The 21,808-nt window shown below is 38.0% G+C and overlaps 3 protein-coding genes across 6 annotated transcripts; all 3 read right to left on the reverse strand.

The window, feature by feature from the left end:
- Positions 1 to 2,059: 2,059 nt before the first annotated feature.
- LOC103926948 (DEAD-box ATP-dependent RNA helicase 14) lies at positions 2,060 to 7,693 on the reverse strand. Its single transcript, XM_009335833.3, has 9 exons — positions 7,534 to 7,693; positions 6,681 to 7,012; positions 6,420 to 6,569; positions 5,696 to 5,764; positions 4,907 to 5,176; positions 3,898 to 4,248; positions 3,356 to 3,633; positions 2,690 to 3,034; positions 2,060 to 2,555 (listed from the first exon to the last, which is right to left on the reverse strand). The coding sequence occupies exons 2-9, from the start codon at positions 6,993 to 6,995 to the stop codon at positions 2,300 to 2,302; spliced, it is 2,034 nt and encodes a 677-aa protein (XP_009334108.2). The 5' UTR covers positions 6,996 to 7,012; positions 7,534 to 7,693; the 3' UTR covers positions 2,060 to 2,299.
- A 1,008-nt stretch (positions 7,694 to 8,701) lies between these two features.
- On the reverse strand, positions 8,702 to 14,051 carry LOC103926943 (DNA (cytosine-5)-methyltransferase DRM2). 2 transcript variants are annotated; one of them, XM_009335827.3, is made up of 10 exons: positions 13,690 to 14,051; positions 12,774 to 12,817; positions 12,333 to 12,452; positions 11,920 to 12,019; positions 11,798 to 11,844; positions 11,307 to 11,495; positions 10,955 to 11,051; positions 10,247 to 10,338; positions 9,437 to 10,156; positions 8,702 to 9,339 (listed from the first exon to the last, which is right to left on the reverse strand). In XM_009335827.3, the coding sequence occupies exons 2-10, from the start codon at positions 12,774 to 12,776 to the stop codon at positions 8,905 to 8,907; spliced, it is 1,803 nt and encodes a 600-aa protein (XP_009334102.1). In that variant the 5' UTR covers positions 12,777 to 12,817; positions 13,690 to 14,051; the 3' UTR covers positions 8,702 to 8,904. The 2 variants fall into 2 exon arrangements, with proteins under 2 accessions (XP_009334102.1, XP_018498029.1); XM_018642513.2 differs by having other exon boundaries at positions 12,774 to 12,869.
- Positions 14,052 to 14,992: 941 nt separating this feature from the next.
- LOC103926942 (shaggy-related protein kinase epsilon) lies at positions 14,993 to 19,089 on the reverse strand. Of its 3 annotated transcripts, none has more exons than XM_009335826.3 (13): positions 18,910 to 19,089; positions 18,643 to 18,773; positions 18,436 to 18,528; positions 17,548 to 17,607; positions 17,173 to 17,445; positions 16,811 to 16,885; positions 16,663 to 16,719; positions 16,326 to 16,466; positions 16,162 to 16,212; positions 15,945 to 16,040; positions 15,768 to 15,851; positions 15,344 to 15,446; positions 14,993 to 15,251 (listed from the first exon to the last, which is right to left on the reverse strand). In XM_009335826.3, the coding sequence occupies exons 2-13, from the start codon at positions 18,757 to 18,759 to the stop codon at positions 15,169 to 15,171; spliced, it is 1,233 nt and encodes a 410-aa protein (XP_009334101.1). In that variant the 5' UTR covers positions 18,760 to 18,773; positions 18,910 to 19,089; the 3' UTR covers positions 14,993 to 15,168. The 3 variants fall into 3 exon arrangements, with proteins under 3 accessions (XP_009334101.1, XP_009334099.1, XP_009334100.1); XM_009335824.3 differs by having other exon boundaries at positions 18,643 to 18,830; XM_009335825.3 differs by having other exon boundaries at positions 18,865 to 19,089.
- Positions 19,090 to 21,808: the final 2,719 nt, after the last annotated feature.

Below are 21,808 nucleotides of genomic sequence, written 5' to 3' on the forward strand. Positions count from 1 at the left end.
GCTTATCTAAGTCGCACTTATCAATTGTAAATGCATATTAGGAAGGTGTTCATAACAAGTATATATGGAAAATGTGAATCACTTGCTTTGGCATAATTTTAATTGGCTTAAATATTGACCATACATGCATTTTGTAAGGCTCAAGTACTTGAATCTCATAGTAAAAAACATCCATATCCGAAACTTACCATTTAAAAAAAAAACAAATAGTTTTGTAATAATTCGACTCATAAAATAATAAGAAAAATAACTTACAAACTAAGTATTTGGGCAATGAAGTAATTTTCAGCTGGGTTTTGTAACAATATATTTATCTCAAGACATCCAATGCACTTCTTTTTTTTGTAACTGAAGTTTTGAATGCATCCTCCTAAATTGGTATGTAATTTAATGGATATATATTTATTTTTATAATATTTAAGGTATTACCAAAATTTTGCATTGGATTTTATATTTTCTACCGTTACGAAGCAATTGCCACATTGTTAAAGGCTATTCTCCAGCATAAAACTATTTGACTATGTTAGTTATTTATTTATTTTCTTGATTTATTCACTTTAAAAAAAAAATATTTCCGCTTCACACTCTATTAGAGAAATTTTTCAATGTGTCGGAAACACCGTCTGGTGCATCAAGAGTCATAATACAATTAGCTGGAATTTTTTTTTTAAATTTTCAACCAATTGTATCATTACACTTGGTATACAAAACAATGTTTCTGGTACACTGAAAAATCTCTCAATATCATTGAATTTGGGAAATTTTATTAGCATTAAAAATAAGTTGTCACTTATTACACTTCTTATCGTGAGGGCTGTGTTTTAGCAATAATTAATTATAATTTTAAAGTGCTTTATTTTTAGTAAAAATGGCATAGTAAATAAATTTAAAAAGTCAATTATATTAGCTTTATTTTTTGCTGTATTGAGCATGACAAACATGCCCCAATTCAGTACCTTTTGTCTCTTTAACCGCTGAAATAGATAAAGCAATATTTTACCTTCCACCTGAAATTTAACAAGCACTTTAGTTGCGATTTGTTTAGACTCAAAAATACTTTTCGAAACTGGGAAGCTTTAGTATTTACTAACATAAAAAGTAAACAAAAGGTGAAATATAAGAACTTTGGCCTCACCACAAAAAGGGTGACAAACATGAGTAGGAATGTCCAGCCACGTTATTTGTCGACATCTCTTAACAAAAGCAAAGCATAAGATGCCTTGTGTTTTACTTCACTTGACTCTACGCAACTTACGTAGTATCCGAACTTCACTAGTCATGCAACCTTACCAAAATTTCTCTCGTAAAGAGGACGTAATTTTTCTTAGTCTGTCGCCTTTTACTTCGCCTCAGCCCACCCTAATGGCACCGGCATAAGAACTACCAAGAGGATCCTCGCCAGATTCTCTTTGTGAGGATCTTGAGGATCCTCCAATCATATCCGTTCATCGTACATTGTGCGGTCAAAAATCATTGTAAATTTTTTTTATTTAAAATTAAATATAAACAATACCTAACAAAAACTGACCGCACGTTGTACGATGAACATATGTGCTTAAAGGATCCCCAGAATCCTCACAAAGAGGATCCGGTGAAGATTCTCTCTCTAAGAACTAAACTAGTCAAGCAACCACATAAGAAGTACATCATTTGTTCCTCTGTTGGGAGGAATCTGTGTTGGTTTAATTTCCCACATGACCAAATATGTTTCCAATTTTCAATCGAAGGTGAAGCAAATAATTCGAATTACGTAATTGCTTAATAAACCATCAATTTACCCTTAAACTTGTAGGTCACCCAAAATTTAGAAAGATTTTTTGTTGTGTTGAAACATAGCACGGTATACTACATGTCATTATAAAAATGTTTGAGTTCTTAAATAAAGATTTTCAATCACTTGTATTATAATATTTGATGAACAGACTGTATTCTGGTATACTGAAAAATTTCTCTAAAATTGAGACTTAAAAAAAGTGAATTTCCGTCCAATTTGCTCTCAAAAGAAGTCATATGCCAAATGTGTCAAAAAGTAAACAAACAATGAATTAGATTTAGATAATAACAGTGCTAATGATTACTATAATTAATTAAATTTCATAGTAACTACAAATTGATTACATGTAAAAATATTAATTAAAACCAGTAATATTACTCTGCTGCATATTTGTTCCCTTCTTTTTTTTCCAAAAATCCAGAGACCAAAAATGGAGACCAGGAGAGAGAGAGAGAGAGGAGGTTCAGCAAGGGTACATCAAAAACAAATGACAGCACCAGAGCAGATGGCGGTAGACGTGTGAAATTACTCTGGATGTATCATGCCCTCCTCAGCTTCCTCAGCACTGCGTTTACGTGGAGGCGACAACCGCTCCCTCTCCCTCTCCCGCTCCCGTTCCCGTTCCATCATTGATTTGTGGAAACTCCAACCACCAGCAGAGCCTCCACCTGTTGGCAGAGCCTTGCTAAACCTCTCAGGACTACGGCTACGGGCTCTATATCCTGACGCCTTGACAGGGCTGGGACTGCGGCCTCTGTCATACCCATTGGTTTGACCATACCTGTCACATACAAGAAAATGCATTTCCAACCATCACTTCTCAAAGTACTACCATCGCATGTTTAGCACATCTGACATAACGAGCAAGCAACGTAATTAAACAGCCTGAATTTAAATGTAATTATTTGACCATACCTGCCAGAAGAGGGAGTAAATCCATATCCTCCTCCCCTTCCACCATCCCTTCCACCATAACTTGAATCATTTCGCCCACCACGACCCCCATCACGACCACCACTGGGCCCAGAACCCCAACGTCTGAACCGGTTCATCCCGCCACCCCGGGAAGCTAGCTCACGAACCTCCGGGGGGACGCGCTGATTAGCCCCTTCCAAAACTTTGATGAGATCTGATGCATACTTAGCATCCTGATCACCGAAAAATGTGTAAGCCAGGCCAGTGGCGCCCGCCCTTCCAGTTCTCCCAATCCTGTGAACATAATCCTCTACTCCAGTAGGGAAGTCGTAGTTGATAACCACCCTGTAACAAAAATTACCATGACAAAGACAATCCTCCTATCAGAAGGGGACACCACAGAAAAATTTGCTTAAATAGATAGCCAAACAAAAACTAACTACTCGTTCTTAAAATGACCCTGACAAATACAATCCTCGTATCAGAAGGGAACACCGCAAAATAATAAGGATCCACATAATTCAATTGAATTGTTGCCTACTCTTGCCACTTGACTAAAAACCTTACATTTGAAAGAAAGACAGGTGATTCACCAAACCACAGAACCAACATATATTTCAATTCTAACAGAACAAATATGTGACAATAAGCTGGGAAGTACAAAACCTTATGTCCTTGATGTCCAATCCTCGAGCTGCAACATCAGTTGCTACAAGAATTGGAGTCCTTCCAGAGCGAAATTGATTCAACACATAATCCCTTTCACTCTGAGATTTGTCGCCATGAATTGCAGCAGCTCCAAACTGGCGGGTTAGGTTGCGAGAAAGTTGATCGCACATCTTCTTGGTTGAACAAAAGATTATTATCTTCGATCCTGGCTCTTGAGATCGCAAAAGCTGCTCCAGTCGTCTGTGCTTCTCCATTGACGTCAGTACTTCAACATACTGTAAGACAGGATATGATTTTTTGTTAAGCTGTATGCCAAGTTAAAGACTATACAAAACATAAATCATACAAAAAAATTGATAGTTAAGTCCTCCACGCTGGGTGGAGGGAACAAATATGTAAATAATTTTTATCCTCTTTAGAACTCTTAATTGATCATCGTGATCACCTAGAGTGATATCCTAACATATAAGGAAACATGCACATGATAAGCCAACATACTATGGACTAAAACATGGACAGCATTGCTGGAGTTAATGTACCTGTGTGATAGACTTATTCGCAACCAGTTCATCAACATTGCCAATGTTAACCTGAACAGGTTTGACCAGCAGATCAGCTGCAATCTTCCGAACCTCCTTCGGCCAAGTTGCTGTATACATTAGGGTCTGGCGACGAGCAGGTATCTCCTTCACAATCTTCCTTATTTGTGGTTCAAACCCCATGTCCAGCATCCGGTCAGCCTCATCCAACACTAAGTAAGAAACTTGATGGAGACTGATTCTCTTCATTTCAAGAATATCATTCAAGCGACCAGGAGTGGCAACGACAACATCTGCTCCTCGGTCAATATCTCTCAACTGTGGACCCTTTGGAGCTCCTCCATACAAACACTACACACAAAAAAAGCAAAAAAAATCATTTAATTAGATAAAAAAATATTAAATGGACCTCCTCCATTTAATTCTTAAAAAATCTCGAAGTTCAAGATGTTGGTGGAATAACATGTCTAGATTAGATTCTAAAACTAAAGAGGGGGACCAGCCGAAGCCCTTAGAAGGTCATCACTATAATCAATTATTCTAGAGCGAAACATGGCCAAAACACTCCACAATATAATATTACTTTCCCTGGGGAAAAAGCCCAAAACAAAGAAAACACAATGAACCACTTATATATTGAACAAGATTTTGTAAGGCATGTGACCGTTTAAGTTACAACTTGAAGAAGAAAGCCAATTGAGTTGATATAACCAGCAAGGTCAAGTTGGTCAATGAAGTCACTGCATGTCAACCTAGTTTCACAGTGGCCAGGTTCTACATTAGGGAGTCAGTTTGAGTAGTCCATAGTTAAGAGTCTAATAAGTTGAGTCGGGCAGCATTGGTGTTTAATAATAACCATAATTGCAACTCTCTAAATGCACATGCATGACAATATTTAACTATATGATGTATGCACACAAACGCATATGCAGCATCAAACAATACCATTCTTGAAGACATTTTTATTGTTTATCCTGGAAAAACATAAAAAGGACCAGAAGATACATACCACACAAGATATCCTTGACGATTTCCCGAACTTCACTGCCTCATCTTGAATCTGTGTTGCCAGCTCCCTAGTTGGTGATAACACCAATACAGTTGGACCCATCTGAGGGTTATTGCGGGCGCGCTTGAGATGGATAAATCCTGGAAGTAAATACCCCAAGGTCTTCCCGGAACCAGTTTTAGCAATGGCTACTATATCTCTACTCTGAAGAGCAACCGGCCAAGACTGTGCTTGAATTGGAGTTGGGGCAGAGAAACCTTCTTTTTGTACCTGGAAAAAGAAAAAATTCCAGGAACCCCCATAAGCAGAGGTACTGGCTTCAAGATTTTGATTTTTTTTTCTTTTTGGCCTTATGGAACAGTGGAATGGCAGAAGAAGCAACACCCCCATTGCAGGCGACCAAAGCTTGCAACAGCAAGCTGGAGCATGAGGAGGCCTCTTCTTTCATTCGGACCGAGTGGCAGACTGAATCACCAACAGCAGTCCCAGCCACAAACTTGGGTGATTTGGAAAGCCCTTCCCAAAAATTTGTCCACGCAAAAGGGCGCTCCAAATTAAATGCAAGCCCCCACAAAGAGGGCAGCACAGCGTACGACATTAGCTCCTCCCAGGAGCAAATATCGCACCTGCGACAAAAAGTACAGATGGCAAAATAAATAACATGAGTCTGAAACTCAACATTGGACCTCTAGCAATCACAAAACTTTGCACAAAACACTCGGGTTACTTACACTAATGGCCACCAGTATTACACAAAAGAAACACAAAAACATAAGCATAATTCAATACCTCTCTAAGAATCTCAGATGGGAAGCCAGTAGATTCAAATGAAGTAAACGGTGGAGGCACATTATCACCCTAGCAAAACAGGTAAATCAAATGACGCTGTGAGCATATCAAAAGTTGGTACAAGACAGCCAGGGACTAGAACATCACTCAAGACAAACAAAAGAAACATTTAAAAAGGCATAACAGCAACTAGCTAACAAAATCACGGATTCACCTTAGTAGCTTACTAGCCACAAAATTTAATAATAAAAGTAATAATAATACTCTCTAACGATAACAATGATAAACTAGAGAGAGAGAGAGAGAGAGAGAGAAGAGTGATGACGTAACTCCATTGAAGACTCCTAAAACAATCAGCTGATCACATTCACGTATGAGAAGCATCTCTCACTGTGCAAGACCAGTGCATTTTGCACCATAAATCTTTAATTGAAGATTCAAACCATGACTCTATAAAACCACAACTACAACAATACACACATACAAATTATGCACAACCCCAAGAGAAATTCTTAATGCAACAAAATGATCAGGCTAACCTAACCAATCCCAATGCAAAAGTGTGCGGGCAGAAGATATAAAGATTTAAACCAGACCCTACGGAGAAAAGATAGACGGTAAAAGAAACTAAACAGAATGACCAAGTAAAATATACAAACAAGAAAAAAAAAACAATATGAACACTATGATATCAAGCTTGTATAAGAAACTTGTTAATACTCACAACAACAGATATTTCATGTCGGCGACTATAAGCCTCAGCAGACAAACCGCTTCCAATGTCTGATCCATTTCCTTTCACAGAAGATCCTCCATGTGCACTTAGTGTCCCACTCGGGGTATTATGAGAAGACACTGTTGCACTTCTTGCAGTCTAATGCACAACCAAGAAAACCATATCAGTTCCCATAAGAAAATGTTTACCAAGCAGGTTGCAGGGAGCTGCAACTGTGTAAGAAGTCACCCAAGTAGCAAGCTTACTTACCTGCTGATTTCTTGATCCTGTGTCAAACTTGGACACACCATTGCTGCCTCTGCCATACCTATCATCTCCCTCATCAGGGCGACGTTGTCCTTGTGAAGATTGATGAACGTGAACTGAAGAGCTTATAGACTGTGCTGAAGAAGGCTTTGATGGAGCAACTGAACCCGTCGGCCTATCATATTGGGTGACATTGGTCTCGGGGTTCCAGAAGTAAAGATACCCAGTTTTACCATCAACTAGTCCTCTCCATGGTTTGGGAAGAGTTGGGTCCTCCGGTGCATATCGAGGACCAGCGGCAGTTGCAGCGGCAGCCATGGGAAGAGTGCACTACCCTATAACATTTTTTAAAAAAAGGAGAAAATGCATCTATAAGTAACAAATTGAGATCAATATAAAACCAATCAATGAATATGTCAAGCAAATCACATGCTTATGGGAAAAGTATTTCGAAAAACATGAAAAACGTAAGCTGCATGATACAAAATTAAAGCCCAAAAGTCTGACAGAAAAAATAAATAAATAAATGAGATTACATGTATGGGTTTTACACCGACCAAGTGTCAAATAAGCTTATCTCCCGTTTGGCTCCCGAGAAAATAACAAAAACGAAGGAATACAAAAGCAAAAACCAACAAAAGCAAGCAATTATCAATCATTCTACAAAATCAAGCACAGCATGCAATTAAAGGTCACAACTTTCTCTCCCTATCCTTTTCGGACATGCAAAAGACCCTAGAACCAACTCAATCGAATCACGAATTTGAATTGACCTAACAGTACGAAAATGCAAAGTTCAGATCTAAGAGATCTACAGAGACGGGAGGTAGAGGGTTAACGACGGAGAGAATCGGACCTGACGGCGACGTCTTGGAGAGCAGAAGGAACGAGAAAAGCTCCGATGGGATCTGATGGTGGAACCCCCTGGCTGCGAGAAAGTGAGACACTACGCTTCCGAAGGGGGAGAAGCGTAGAGAAGAAGAGAGAGAGACAAGGGAAGGATCCGATAGGTTATTTATAGAAATGTCGGCCGTATACTTGGGTTTTGGTGCGTTTATTTTTTTATTATTTATTTTTAATTTTGGCGGAATTAGGTGGGTGAGTTCGTTTTAATTTGACCATTTTGTTTTTTTTTTTTTTTATATTCTCTCAACAAAATATAGGTTGGTTGGTACCTGGAAATTTCTTTAGGAGTACAACTCGGACGGTTTGGGAAGTCAATTCAAGTCTAGTTTGAACTTTTACAATTTGAACTTAGGTCGGTCTGATGGCAATAATTAGTATATTTTTGTTCGTGTTGGGTTAGGTCATCTAGAATTCGGGTTACGTAGCATTTTGATATCTTTTTAAAGTTTTCTTTTCCAACAGATATGTCAAATTAAATTATTATTTTATTAATTTATAAAATAAATTATTAAACTAATTAAAATTTAATAAATGACATTTCAAGTTTAATCAGTAAACTGTTCATCTTCCTTGATTGAAAAGAAGAAAAAAAGATAAGAATGCATCGATCAACTAAACATTAATTATAATAAATGATTAAACTAATTTAAAATTAACAAAATACATTTAATAATTAATAAATATACATTTGAAGCTGCTGTCAAATTTGACAGCAAACTCTTTTGCTACCAATTCATGTCATCGTCACATAGGATTTGGCACTTTGGTTGGAAAATATTAGTATGATCTTTTTTTACTGTTATAGCTGATATGTACATTTTGACATCTCATTTGGAGACGCTCTTGTTATGCTAATAGCAGTGAAAAGCAATTTTTTTTTTTTTGTTGCCAAAGAAATTCGTCCAAACACACCCCTTGTATAATAAAGGCCAGGACCAATATGTAATTAAAAGGAAATTACTGGTTTGGAACTCGAATTCTTATTTGTTCTAATCAACTGAACAAATGCAAATTTGACCCGAAACAAAGAAAAAGAAATGAATTAAGACCATCAGTTAACATGGAGTTCGATCCATTAGGTTCTTCAACTTGTTCGGAAAAGAAACGAGAGACAAGAATGAGCACTAACTAAAACCTCATTTATAAGCAGGTTCGAAACTCCAATTAGTACAATTGTTTGTTCCTCGTGAACAAAAGTCAAAACTTTTGCACAGGGGGATTAAATAGAATCGGATTACCACAAGTAACCAGCCGACCGCACTTAGTGGGATAAGACTTGGTTGTTGTTTATTACCACAAGTAACCAGGAAATTGAATCGAATCAATTGTTTCTTCCCATCATGCTCTTAACTAAGTCCAATATCCGGAAGTAGTCGTAAAAAAGGGAAGACTCCTTACCCTCCAGTCCATCACGATGGTGCCGGTTGCTGCCTGCTAGATTGTTGCATGGACTCCCACCAACCACCAGATCAAATCCACCGAACTCGCTCATGTACTGCTCAAGGCAATCACCATTCAGCTGCTGCACGTCAACAAGGTGCTGCAACCTCCCCTTCTGGTTGGTTTGCTCCCACCAACTGCTCACAACGTTTCTGTTCACTTCTGAGATCTCTACGGAGACAACGTTCTTCAGAGGGACACCAAGCCGGTGAAGGGCCACTTCAGCTCCACCAATGCCAGAAAAGAGGGAGAGGACGTTGATGCCACTGGGAAACATATCCTTGAGCACAGACAGATGATATGCCACAGTGTCAACCTGCAACAAGTTCAAATCATAAGTAAAATGCTAATGAAACTTATGACACTTTTGAGAGAGATTAAAATGCTAATGAAACGTAGAAGTAATTCATTACCTGGAAGGAGTTCCCAAGTGACTTGTATCTGTCAGTCCGGCTTATTCCCCTTGTATGGTTCTTTGGGAATCCCAAAAGCATCTCCACCTCATCAGGCTCGAGTGGGGCGACCTTGTTTCTCCCTACCCACACCAGATTCCACTTGCGGCATTCATCAAGGACATACTTCTGGACTCGCTCTGGTGGTTCCCCATCATATTGCTCAAGAGCCTTCCTGATCCTCTCAGTCAACTTGGCACTCGCAATACACGTTTGCAAGCAGTTTAGCTTTTCTCGCTTGTCCCAAGAAGGCCACCATTTCCTTGTCAAGGGAAATGCCTTGGATATGGCGTCTGGGGGCTGTGGCATGAGAGGAAACCTGTTCTGGATTGGGAGATTGTGAACATAACCTCTCTTCCTTGCAGCAGCACAAAAGTACTTTGAGTCCACAAACTCCGGCTGCACATCATACAGGAAGCGGGAGATGGTGGTCCAAACCCCTTTAGGAGCTAGTGCGACATTCTCATAGTAGAAGTATGGAGGTCCTACAGCTGCCTCTGGAAGAGTCCTATGTGTCAGCACATATGGATCACTTGGGGTGCCAAACCCAACCATTGGATTTGGGAGATGAACTGTCTCATCATCATCCCCTTGGTTTCCACCAAGCCGCATCTGCTTCTTTTTCTTCTTTAGCATCTCAAACTCAAGAAGTTTCCTCTTCTTGTCTAGATGTGATCTAGGCTGTAAAAATGAAACAACAATCACGATCTATAAAAGTGATTATGTAAGAAAAAACAGAAAACGGTTATCATATTCTATATCAGCAAATACCTTCTCTTCAACCGCAAAAAAGACATCTTCTGTCCGTGCCATTTGAGCAGCACATATAAAATCAGTCAACTCAGCAACAGTGGAGTCTGTACCTGCAATGTTGAAGGGAGAAATAGAGCTAAGGAAGGAGAAACAGGCAATCAAAATTCTACTAGAACTGAGAAGGAAACTTGAGAAAGTGTGGCACAGGCTTAACTAGCAGAAAGTGGTTTACTGCCCAGAATCCTAGCAGGGCATATAGCTAGGAGGATGTTTCTTTGGCCCCCAGATCATATATAAAAGACATTCTAGTCAACGTAATCCAAGAAATTCTTCTGACTATGCATTTGGTTCGTGATAAAATTATACCAAAAGTAAATAAACAACATTTTACAGGATATCAACTTAATCATCCAAATCAAAGCAAAAGTAGCTAACTGGAGATGTGGACATGCATTTGTGGGCACACAACTATGATCCCGGCTACCCACAAGGGAAGCAATACATTTTTCAAATATTGAAGGTGAGATGATAGACACTAAAAGAATGTACTTTTATCTATTTTTCTGGAGTCTAAAGTTATACCAGAAGTAAATAAGTAGCATTTTCCAGGATTTCAACATAATCATCCAAAAAGAACCAAAGCATAACTAACTGGAGATGTGGACAGGAAAATGATAAAAGCAACACAAATCAACATTATGCATATATATAAAACTAAACGTATACCACATCTTTCAATTGCTATTAAGGCCTCCTCCCTTGTGTAACCCATATTGACCAAGGTCTGTATCTTCCCTTTCTCCGATGTAGGATTTATAATTTCCTGCAAAATAGGTAAATGAAATTTCTATGAGATACACACATGTGTGACATGTCTTTGACTCTTTGTCACGAACCCACTATCCTGTGTGTATTGGCATATTAGCACATAAATAGTACGAGACACGATTTAATGATATTGGAAAGCGATGTAATGTTTTTGTTGCTTGAAGGATTGGGGAAACAGAAAATGAAAAGCTTGGCAAAAAAGGGAAAAACCAATATAACATACAACTTGTTAGTAAGGCCAATGACCTACCTCGGTATCAGAAAAGCCATCCAAGTCTGAAAAATCATCCAGAAAGCTCTCATCATAATCATCGAGAGAGAAGCCATCAGAATCAACTTCATGTGGTTCTACTTCCTGTGGTGTTTCTACTTCCTGCAGTGTTTCTACTTCCTGCGGCGTTTCTACTTCCTGCTGTTCTTCAGGGGAACTCTCAAGAGCCTGCAAAAATTATTATCAAGAAAACTCTCAGGGCAGGAAAACTTGTGTTCGTAAGATATGTGACCCATTCATCTTGATAATTTCTTATAGGATCGCATGTAATTTTGATTTAACAGAACTCACTTAATACTAGTCAAGATAATACAATAAGTAAGGAATCCAGTCTTACAGCCATATTCGGCAAACAATAAATGTAAATCCTTTAGTGCATGGACTAGTATTAAGTGCTGTTATACCAAACTCACAAACCCAAATAATCAATATCGTAAAAATAAGTATCTAAAGCAGAAATCTTGACTCACTGAATATGTGAGGAGGGTTTCCAGAATTGAATCTGTGTTTTCTTCTCCTGGATATTCCATCAGAGTGGTGTTAGCATTCATATCAAAAATTTTACTGAAATGAAATGATACGATGATCTAACCATGTTCCTGAATTGCTTTGACAACCATCTTTTCAGAAAATCCCATCCCCACAAAGTGATTAAGAACTTTGGTATTGGAGGGACCGGCAGATGAGCTCCCCTTCAAGAAGAAAGAGGAATTGTGTGTTAATTATGTAACAATATTAATATCCCATTTAAATAATCATCAGTTATCCTTAAATGTTTGCAAACTCATCGAAAGTGATAAAAGTATAAAGAAGTAAATTCAGAAATTTTCAATGGAGAAATGCCTAAATATCACTAAGAGGCATCATGTGCAGTTAATTACATACACAACAGGAGTATTTCATCTATGCCCCAGATGACACTATGAGTGTATAGATTGTTTTAGCCATCTCCAAAAACATATTCAAATCAAAGAAGACATTTTAGAACTAATGCACAAAGGTTACCTCCCCAGATATCACAATAGCTTCTCCACCAACTGTCAAACTTGAAGTAGACAACGTAAAGTTCTCAATTTCCAGCTCATCATCAGTATTCCAGTCAAAATCATTACTGTATTCACCATCCTGCACAAGTTTATATTATACACGTAAACAATTAAAAGAAGTAAAAGGCCTCTTTTTATATATAGAAGAAAGGACCGTTTTAGTCAACAAGGGGTCACTCAAACACTACAACCATAGTTCACCAACAATACAACTCTAAACTAGCCAAACAGTCCAAATCATAAAACCAAAAAATCAGCTGCTGAATTCCCACATGTTTGGAATAAAAAAAAGGGTCAGTCAAGCCCAACAAATTGAGTAAATTAAAAATGAAGAGTGACTAAACATTAGCAAAGGACTAAATGAAATGAATGAATAAAAACTTAGTCAGAAAACAAATACCATTTCTCTGTAAGCTGTGTTTGGCCCACGCAGCGATTTCCAAGCTGTCCAAGTAATACACAGAAAGAATAAGTGCCAAACAACTGCAAATTTTGACTATAAAAGCCAATAAATATATTAATTACCCAACTTCTGCAAGAGGCTTTATAGTAGACAATTGAGATTGCATATTCATGACTACGATGTATCGTGTAGAGTTAGAATTGGAGTTGACTAGTACTTGACACGATACAGCAAGAACACGATACGATGAACAGTGCCCTTTTCAAAATAAATTCAAGAATCCCGAAACGGCGCAGCATACATTTCGAAGAGTACAGCATCCACTACGGTACAAGTTCAAAATATCCCTCAGCATGCTAAATACACTCAGATTTTGATTAGATTCTTTAAGCACGGCCAAACCTGTTTGAATAGACCCAACCACATCCCCCCTTCCACTCCCCCCCCCCCCCCCCCCCCACAAAAAAAAAAAAAAAACATACTTCCTAATTTCAGGATTTGAAAGACACCATAACATCCACAAAACCCTAAAGCACCCATCTTTCTGCAATACCAAACACAATAGAAAACAATCTTTACTCTCTAGAAATGTAAGCCGTAAAACCCCATTTTGTTTATTTACACAAATTGAGGCAAATGCAGAAGAAAATATTTCACAATTTCTCCTCCCTTCAAATAATGAAAGAAAAACAAAAATTCTAAAACCACTGTTCCATCCCTTCATGTCCTACTTTTCTTGGCAACCAAACAGTGTATTTCATCAGTGGCATAGAGAAAATTCCCAATCTTTCACATAAACACAAAATAAAAACCCTAACCAACGACAAAAACAACACCACCAGTAAATACCCACAACTCAAAATTGCGATTAAAAATAAAAAAAAGGAAACAGCTTTGGTCAAAGAAAGCTTACCTCCGCGGGAGGGGCCTCTCTGATAAGCTCTCCTCGCAAATACCGGCAATGCACTTCGCCTCCGTCAAAGCCTCCCCTTGCGGCCTTGCACGGAGAATGCGAAGAAAGCTCCGCCGCTGATATAAGAACCCGCAGAAGAAACTCGCCGCGAAACGATAAAAGCTCGGTGGAGGGAAATCTAGAGAGAGAAAGTCTATGAGTCTAGAGAGAGCCGTTGCAGGTCAAATCACAGAATTGCGTAGACAGTCCGTGGACATATTTCGTAACGCGAACCAGAGCGCCGATGAGGAAGGAAGATGGGGCGCCCGGTGCGCGCTTGGAACCACGCACAACGACACGCCGTTGGGTGATATTCTTTCAAATACTCCGCGGTTTATTTTTTAATATTTTCTTTTTACGAAAATTTATAAATTAGTCCACAAAAATTAGCTTCCGGTCCTCTCAAAATTGTTTTTTAAAGTTTCTGACGTTATGTTTTGGAGTGTAAATAGCGTCTCTCTTTTATGTAATCGATTAATATATGTTAGTGGGAAAAGCAAAAGTGGGGTCCATTTTATGGAATTCCTGCTTTTGCTTTTGTTAGGTGAGGTGGTAAAATGTGGTGAAATAAGAAAGTAAGTTAATTTCATACTCTCGAGAGTATGAAATTAAAGATTCTTGTTGCTCCCTAGTGGATGGTGACATAAGCAAAAACTGAGAGAAATAAATATTCTATCAGAACAGTTCTTATCTCAACCACTTTTTTACCTATAATTCATCACGTGACGAGAGAAACAAATATATACAATTCTTATCTCAACCACTTTTTTATCTTTAACTCATCTAATCACGTGACGGGAGAATCCATAACTAACCTAATCATGTGACAAGAAAAAAGACTTGAACTTGTAAACACACAGACACCGAATAATCTTTCCATGTCAAGAGATTTAACATTTCACTTCTTACTTTTAACTTTTATGTAATTAATCAAGAAACTATAAGAAGTTAATTTGCAAGATTACCAAATTTTAGTAAACAGAAGCAATGTAGCTTTAACAAGAATCATAATATTTTTGCGATGTTTACATTCACAGAGTGCAAATAATTGTTCCTAATTTGGACTGTAAAATTGCTCAGTTCATTATTTATTTTCCTTTCGAACATGTTTTCGTTGGTATTTTTGTGGTCTTTTCTTCCAAAAATCAGCCATCATGGCTAGCAAATATTGGCCGACGGTGGCAACAGTCCATCACCACCGTCGGCTCTAGCAGCGATCAAATCAACCCACCTGAGTTATCAAATTTGGAGAGAGAGAGAGAGAGAGAGAGAGAGAGAGATTCTATTAATTAAGTCGATAAACTTAGTACATACATGATCCATTCACTCTTCAGAGTCTTAGTAGTGTAATGTGCCGGATCGAAAAACCATAAATACAGCGAAGGAGGTGCATTACAATGGTACGGTTGATACACACGGATTTGTCTTGGCGAGGGTTATCTAGGTACCTAGAAAGGCACATTGCTTTCGGGCATGCTCGGGTACCAGTTTGGACAGAAGCTCGAGAGTTGCTCCTTTCAGCTCTGCATAATCGATCATCATTTGAAGCACGCAATATCAGCAGCATGTTATGTACATGGACAGGCATATGCAATCACAGAAACGAAGAACAAACCTTGGGGCTTGAAGTTGAAGAGCGGAGGCAAAGGGCGTCCATTAGGAAGACGAGTACTAGGATCACGGAGTTGGTCAAAAAATGGGTGGACAAGGACCTCGAGCTGCCAAAATAAACAATTACAGTTGATACTTTGTTATTTAAAACAGACATAAAATAGTTCATTACACGGAGACAACGTGATTTGCATTTCTTATTAATAGAAATGGAGGTCCACCGTAACTTTCTTGATTATGATTCTCTGAAGTTACTATATTATAGACCCACAAGAATTGAAGTTCAAGGGAACAAAAAGTTGAACATTCAGTATCCGTTCAGATAGGATGGGGTGAAGGGAAAGAGAAGATATGTGAAGAACTAAATCCTCGCTCCTCATACTTTTACAGTTTGCGCATGACGACTTTGAAAGAAAATGGCTACTTACAGCAGTGAATCTTAGGCTTGGAGAATATTGAAGCAGTCTTGACACAAGATCTACTGCTTCTGGAGGCATGCGCTTGTGGAATATCTGCACGCAAAGAAGATAATAAGAACGAAAATAGCATGCAAAAGTATCACAGAAGAAATGCAAAATTCTCTCAACTAGGAACTAGAAACTCACTTTGTGCCAAGGGTGAGCCTTGATTTGTGGGAATTTGAATTCTGTATAATTCGGGTTCATACATTTGATTTCCTCACGAGTTGGTGTGCCCAGTACCTAATTACATAGAAGCAATGCTAATTCAGTTCATATTGCATAAGGTAATTGATCAAGATTTTGAGTTGATCACATGATAGATACATACTTTCCACCGTGCACAAGGTCACAAGAACTTTACCTTAATAATCTCAACAAGCTGATCAACTCCACTTTCACCTGGGAAGAGAGGCTACAGCATCGAGGATCGCCATTAACAAAGAGGGCAAAAAACAACCAAATGTGAATTCATCTTTGGCTAAAAACTAAGAGAATAGGTAGAACTTTTTATACAGTATAGACTACCTGTCCAAGAAGCAGTTCAGCGAGAACACAACCGACAGACCATATGTCAATGGCAGTACTGTATTCAGTTGCTCCAAATATGAGTTCAGGTGCTCGATAATAACGAGAGCAAATATATGATATGTTTGGTTCGCCTTTGACCTGTCATGGATAATGATAGAAATGGGTCAACGACACTTAGCGTCATCTGCATAAGCATGAAAAAGAAAACAAGTACAGTAATGCATTCAAATTTGTATTGGGGATGGGGATTTATGAAATCATATATGCGTTGTATATTGCTCTGAAACTAACAAATGTCTATGCTAAGATATAAGACTCTAGAAGAAGAGAATACCAGGACTTTTGCACTTCCAAAATCACAGAGCTTAACTTGATGAGTATGGGGATTAACCTGAAACAACAAATTGTAGCGGAAATACAATTAAGCATAAAAGAAGTAATATAAAAAAAGGTAAAAAAAGAATAGAGATTCAGGTACGAACCAAGAGATTCTGCGGCTTAATGTCTCTGTGGCATACTCCAATGCCTCCATGAATATATGCCAGAGCTCGACAAATCTGACAAAAATGAAAATCGAGCAAAGTAAAATTACCAAAAGAACTTTTAATCGTTGACTCTAAGACTTATTGATATTTCCAGAAAACCCCAACAGCTTTGTCATACATGTTTACTCCTAGAATAACTTTTGCACTAAAAATATTTTTCTATTTGGTTTCTGACCTTTCAAATGAAGTTTTCTTCAAGTGAGGACTACAAATTGAATAATTAGAAGAAGACTAAGATAAAGGTGGATTACAATAAAACTACAGCCATTACTACAGATAGTCCAAAGAAGAGCAACTACCTGGTAAGTATACAGTTTCACATATAGCATAGGCATCCTCTGATTGGCCTTGCTATAGTGTTTTGACACACGATAAACAGTCTCGGGTACATACTCAAGCACGAGATTTAGATAGAGCTCATCCTTATCCGTTGTAGAAAAGAAACAATGTTTGAGTGACACAACATTAGGATGGTCAAGAAGACGCATTGTTTGCAATTCTCTGTTCTTGTATCTCTTGTCTTGCAAAACCTTCTTGATTGCAACAGTTTCTCCAGTTTCTAGGCATTTAGCCTACAAAGTGATATGTGAAATTCAAGACGGGTTAGCCTTCCTATTATAAAAGTTTCTTTCTCTTCATAATAACTAGCTTAGAAACTGTAATGCAGACATTACCTGAAATACAATACCAAATGAGCCTTGTCCAACAACACGCTCTGCCATGTAACTTATGGTCTGCACAATGAATCAGAGAGGATTTAATACTACGAGCTTCGACATGTCAGATATGAGTTTGAGATACTTTAACTTAAATATATAACCGACACTATTAAATATATCAAGTTTCTAGCATGATGTAGTATTTTAACTTGTAAGGACACAAAAATTGAAACACTCCTGTTTGAGGTTAAACAAATACTGAGTTGTGAGACCTTCTATGCCTTTTGGTTTTAACTTAAATTCATCTGTTTGTTGAAACTTAGATATTCTGCGCTGACCATGGCGAGCCAAAATGAATGTCTAACTGGCAGTTTATGAGCACATGGTTTCTGTATATATCACATCAGTAACAGAAGTTGAGGTTCCAGCCCAAAACCAATTGGAAACGTGGGAGTGGCATCTCCTTATAAGCCTATGCAAGGTTCCCTCAGCATTCCCATGTGCGACAACTCTTCACCTCCACACATGGCCCTCACGTGTGGCTACACTGTAAGCCAAACACATGGAAAACACATATTGGGTGACCTGCTTTAATACCTCTGAGGAAGTTGAGGTTCCACCCCGAAACCAAATGGCAACGGGTGGAGGAGCCCAACTCCTTATAAGCCTATGAAAGGTTCCTTAACTTTCCGTCCTGAGACAACTCTTCACATCCTCAAAAACAACATATGCTACGAGTTCAACAGCTAAAATATCCAAAATAGTCCTAAAATTACTCCCCGCGATAAAAGCAAAGAACATCCTTGAATTCATGTCATAAAGTAATGCAATTTAACCATTCCTTAGTTCTACATCTTAACCAGAAGCAATTCAACTACGATTACAAAACTCAGCACAATGCACCTGCTTCGGCTGACCATTTCGACCACCGATCGTAGTCACAATAATGTGCCCCGTTTCAGTTCCATTCCCATTCACCACAGCTGCTTCTATTTCCTAACAAAAAAGAAACAAACTTTCAACACCAAAATAAAATCACAAACAAATATACATACATATATATATATAGAAAAATACAGAAAAACAATAATTCAACAATAAATAACCAACCTTTTCATCTTTGATCTTCATGTCATTAATCTCCTCCGGCAACTTATCAGCAAACATCGCGCTGCCGCCCCGATTTTTAACCGCCGAAGCAGCAGGTGCCGTACCAGCTGAAGCCATATGTATCTTCTACTCTGTAAACCAAAAGGCTCACGCGTTCAACGTCTACGGGAGCTACTGAACTTTATAATCTGAAATCTCGAAGAACAAAACAGAAATCAGAACCTGTTTGGTTCCCGAGAAAATTAAAGCTGAAGCCTGAAACCAAACCTTTCGAGCTGCAAGTCGCTCGCATTCTGCATTCGCAAGCTCGCCGATCCGAACAACTCGAAGACTGAGGAGCTGGGCGAGAGAGAAACCCTAGAGATTTTAGAGAGAGAGAGAGAGAGATTGGTGTTCGCAGTTTCAGAGACGTTTTCTTTGCGAGTGTTGACTGAGGGAGACCCCTTTGGATCCTCTGTGCTTTTCTGATTTCTGAACAAACAGTGGCGGGACCCAACCGGTTTTATCAAATCTAGTTATGAGTTAGTTGATGTCCATTGCTTTAAGAACTGAATTTAACACGTGGCGGTGAGCTGGACGATTTGCTGACTTGGTGTGTGCGCGTGTACACTAGTGTAGTCTTGGGGAAGGATTTTGAGAGGTCATGAGCAAAGGAGATAGAGCCTTCTAACCCAAATACACGGACGGTTAGATTTTGATCCAACTGCTATAATTATTATAATTTTTAGATGGATTCCTTATTTGTAGCCGTTGGATCAAAATCCAACAACCCGTGTGTTTGGGTCAGGAGGATCTGTCTCCCTTGGTTAGGAGAGGATCCAAATTTCAATGGCACAGATTCTCTGATTTGATCCCTTGCTTAGGAGAGGATCCAAATTTCAATGGCACAGATTTCCTAATTTGGTGGATTAAGAGGAATAGATCCGGATTATAACTTTTAGATAACCCGTGTGTTTGGGTTAGGAGGATCCGCCTCCCTTACTTAGGAGAGGATCCAAATTTAAATGGCACAGATCGGAGAGGATTTTCATCCATATTGTTTCTTTGGTCCATGTACGAACACATGAACATTGATATGTTAATCTTTTATTTTTTTTATATTTTTAAGGACAACTAGTGGCAAACCACGGTTATCCACCATTTTCGGAACCCGGGAAGACTCGCAGCGGTATTTTAGCCTCATCCTGGCCCCAAGTTTGGTACCATCAGTGGGTTTCGAACCCAAGACCTCCAGTTTTTAATTTAAATGAAGCCTCGTAATCTGCCATTTACCACTGAGCCACCAGCTCGTGGTTAAGTTAATCTTTTTTTTTTTGGTAATATTGAGGGTTGGATGCATCTAGGCCTGACAAAAGGGTTGTGTTTGTTGTATTCATATTATTTTCATGTCATACTCATTATCTTCATGGATCGTGTCGTGTTAAACTCGTTATCTTAACGAATTCTTAATAGATGACTCGATAACGACACGACTCGTCAATATATCGTATTGTTTCGTGTCAGGTTAACAGGTCATGCAAGAAATTGTTATGCCTAATGTATAAACTTGGAAAACGATATCTTATTAGGTTCTTAATGGGTGATCCAATAATAAACTGACTCGTTAATGAATTTTTAATAAATTGACTCGAAATCTATTATTTTCATATCATACATATTAATTAATAGATCGTGTAAAAAGTTATCGACATTAGGCTCAAGAAATTTTTGGGTGCAGTTCTGGTTGCATAAGTTTAAGATTTAGCAACAACCATTGAGATTGATCTAACGGCTATACTACTGATGTGTAAATAACGTGTGCTTATTGGAATGTGCACTAGAGACCCGTTGTCGTTGTTTGAATACGGGCTCAGCAACATGCTACTGCAAGCCCACTAATTCCCCGTCCAACTAGCCCAATACTAATATATAAAGCCCAAATGCTATCCTGTTTCTTTTATCACTGTTTGATATTTTTGGTCGAATATCATTGTTTGATTGTTTGATTTTTTTTTTTTTAAAGGAAAACTAATGAAATGAGCTTAAAAATTTTCAATAATAAGAAAAAAACAAAGGGTAAAGTGAATAGTACTATGATTGACTTTTTAGTGTAAAAATGTGATTTTTCGTTAAAATAAACAGTACCGTGAACTTTTCATTAAAACTCCTTTTTTTTTTTTGGTCATGTGCATGGTTTGCATAGGACTCGAAAGGGATTCGAACACCGTAAATGATGATATTCAATCGTGTTAACAATGTCCATATTCAACGGATATTTTTTTGATATGTTGTTGATATTGCGTCAATATTATTAATATGTATGTTGTTAATATTCGGTATAAATTTGTCATCTATTTTGTCTAAGTTGCTCTTTCTGATTCTGCACAACCCATGCGCACGACCCACATTTTATCAAAATTCTGATAAATAAACTGTCATCGAAAATGACATTGCCCCTCTTGAAGGGGGTCATTATTTTTCCATAAAAAATTATTATAAATATTCATTTAATTCACTGCTCAAACTCGAGTTTATAGAAGCAAGAGAAAGAAAACATTGAATTTGTAATTCAAAAGCAACTAATTGTATATAATATATCACAGATTTTGTATCTTGTAAATTACAACTCCTTGTAACCATCATTGAGCCTGATAATTTATTGCATGACCAATTAATTTGATAAGAATATGACTCGTTATCGGGTTCTATTAAGCATTCCATTAACAAAATTGATACGACATGATTGATCATTAAGATAATGAATATGACAAGAAAACGATACGAACACGATAAACATGATTCCTTTGTTAGGCCTAATCAACACCCTATAGTCTTACTCTGCTTATCATAAACAAATTATTAAAAACATAATTAAGCTTATGAGACGGCGTGATCAGTGTAACCTTGATGCCATTCGTGCACGAGCAAGCAATTTAGCTAGAGTAGGCTGTTTTCAATTCAAACATTGCGTCTTCTACCAGCAAAGTTTAATATTTACTAATTTTATATTGCTGATGAAGTGACCTTAAGCAGCCACAATGTACACTTTCATCACGGAATTAAGGAGCAAAATCGTAATTTCAGGTATGGGAACCAAGACAGTTTATGAATCTTAGATATGCTATGAGTCGTATTTCGGTGATTTCGTAACACCGTCACAAGCATCATTTTACTATACGCTCATGTT

This window comes from the organism of the source record quoted next, unplaced genomic scaffold (assembly GCF_019419815.1).
Source record: "Pyrus x bretschneideri cultivar Hongxiangsu unplaced genomic scaffold, Pyrus_bretschneideri_v1 Contig12, whole genome shotgun sequence".
Classification (NCBI taxonomy): Eukaryota; Viridiplantae; Streptophyta; class Magnoliopsida; order Rosales; family Rosaceae; genus Pyrus; species Pyrus x bretschneideri.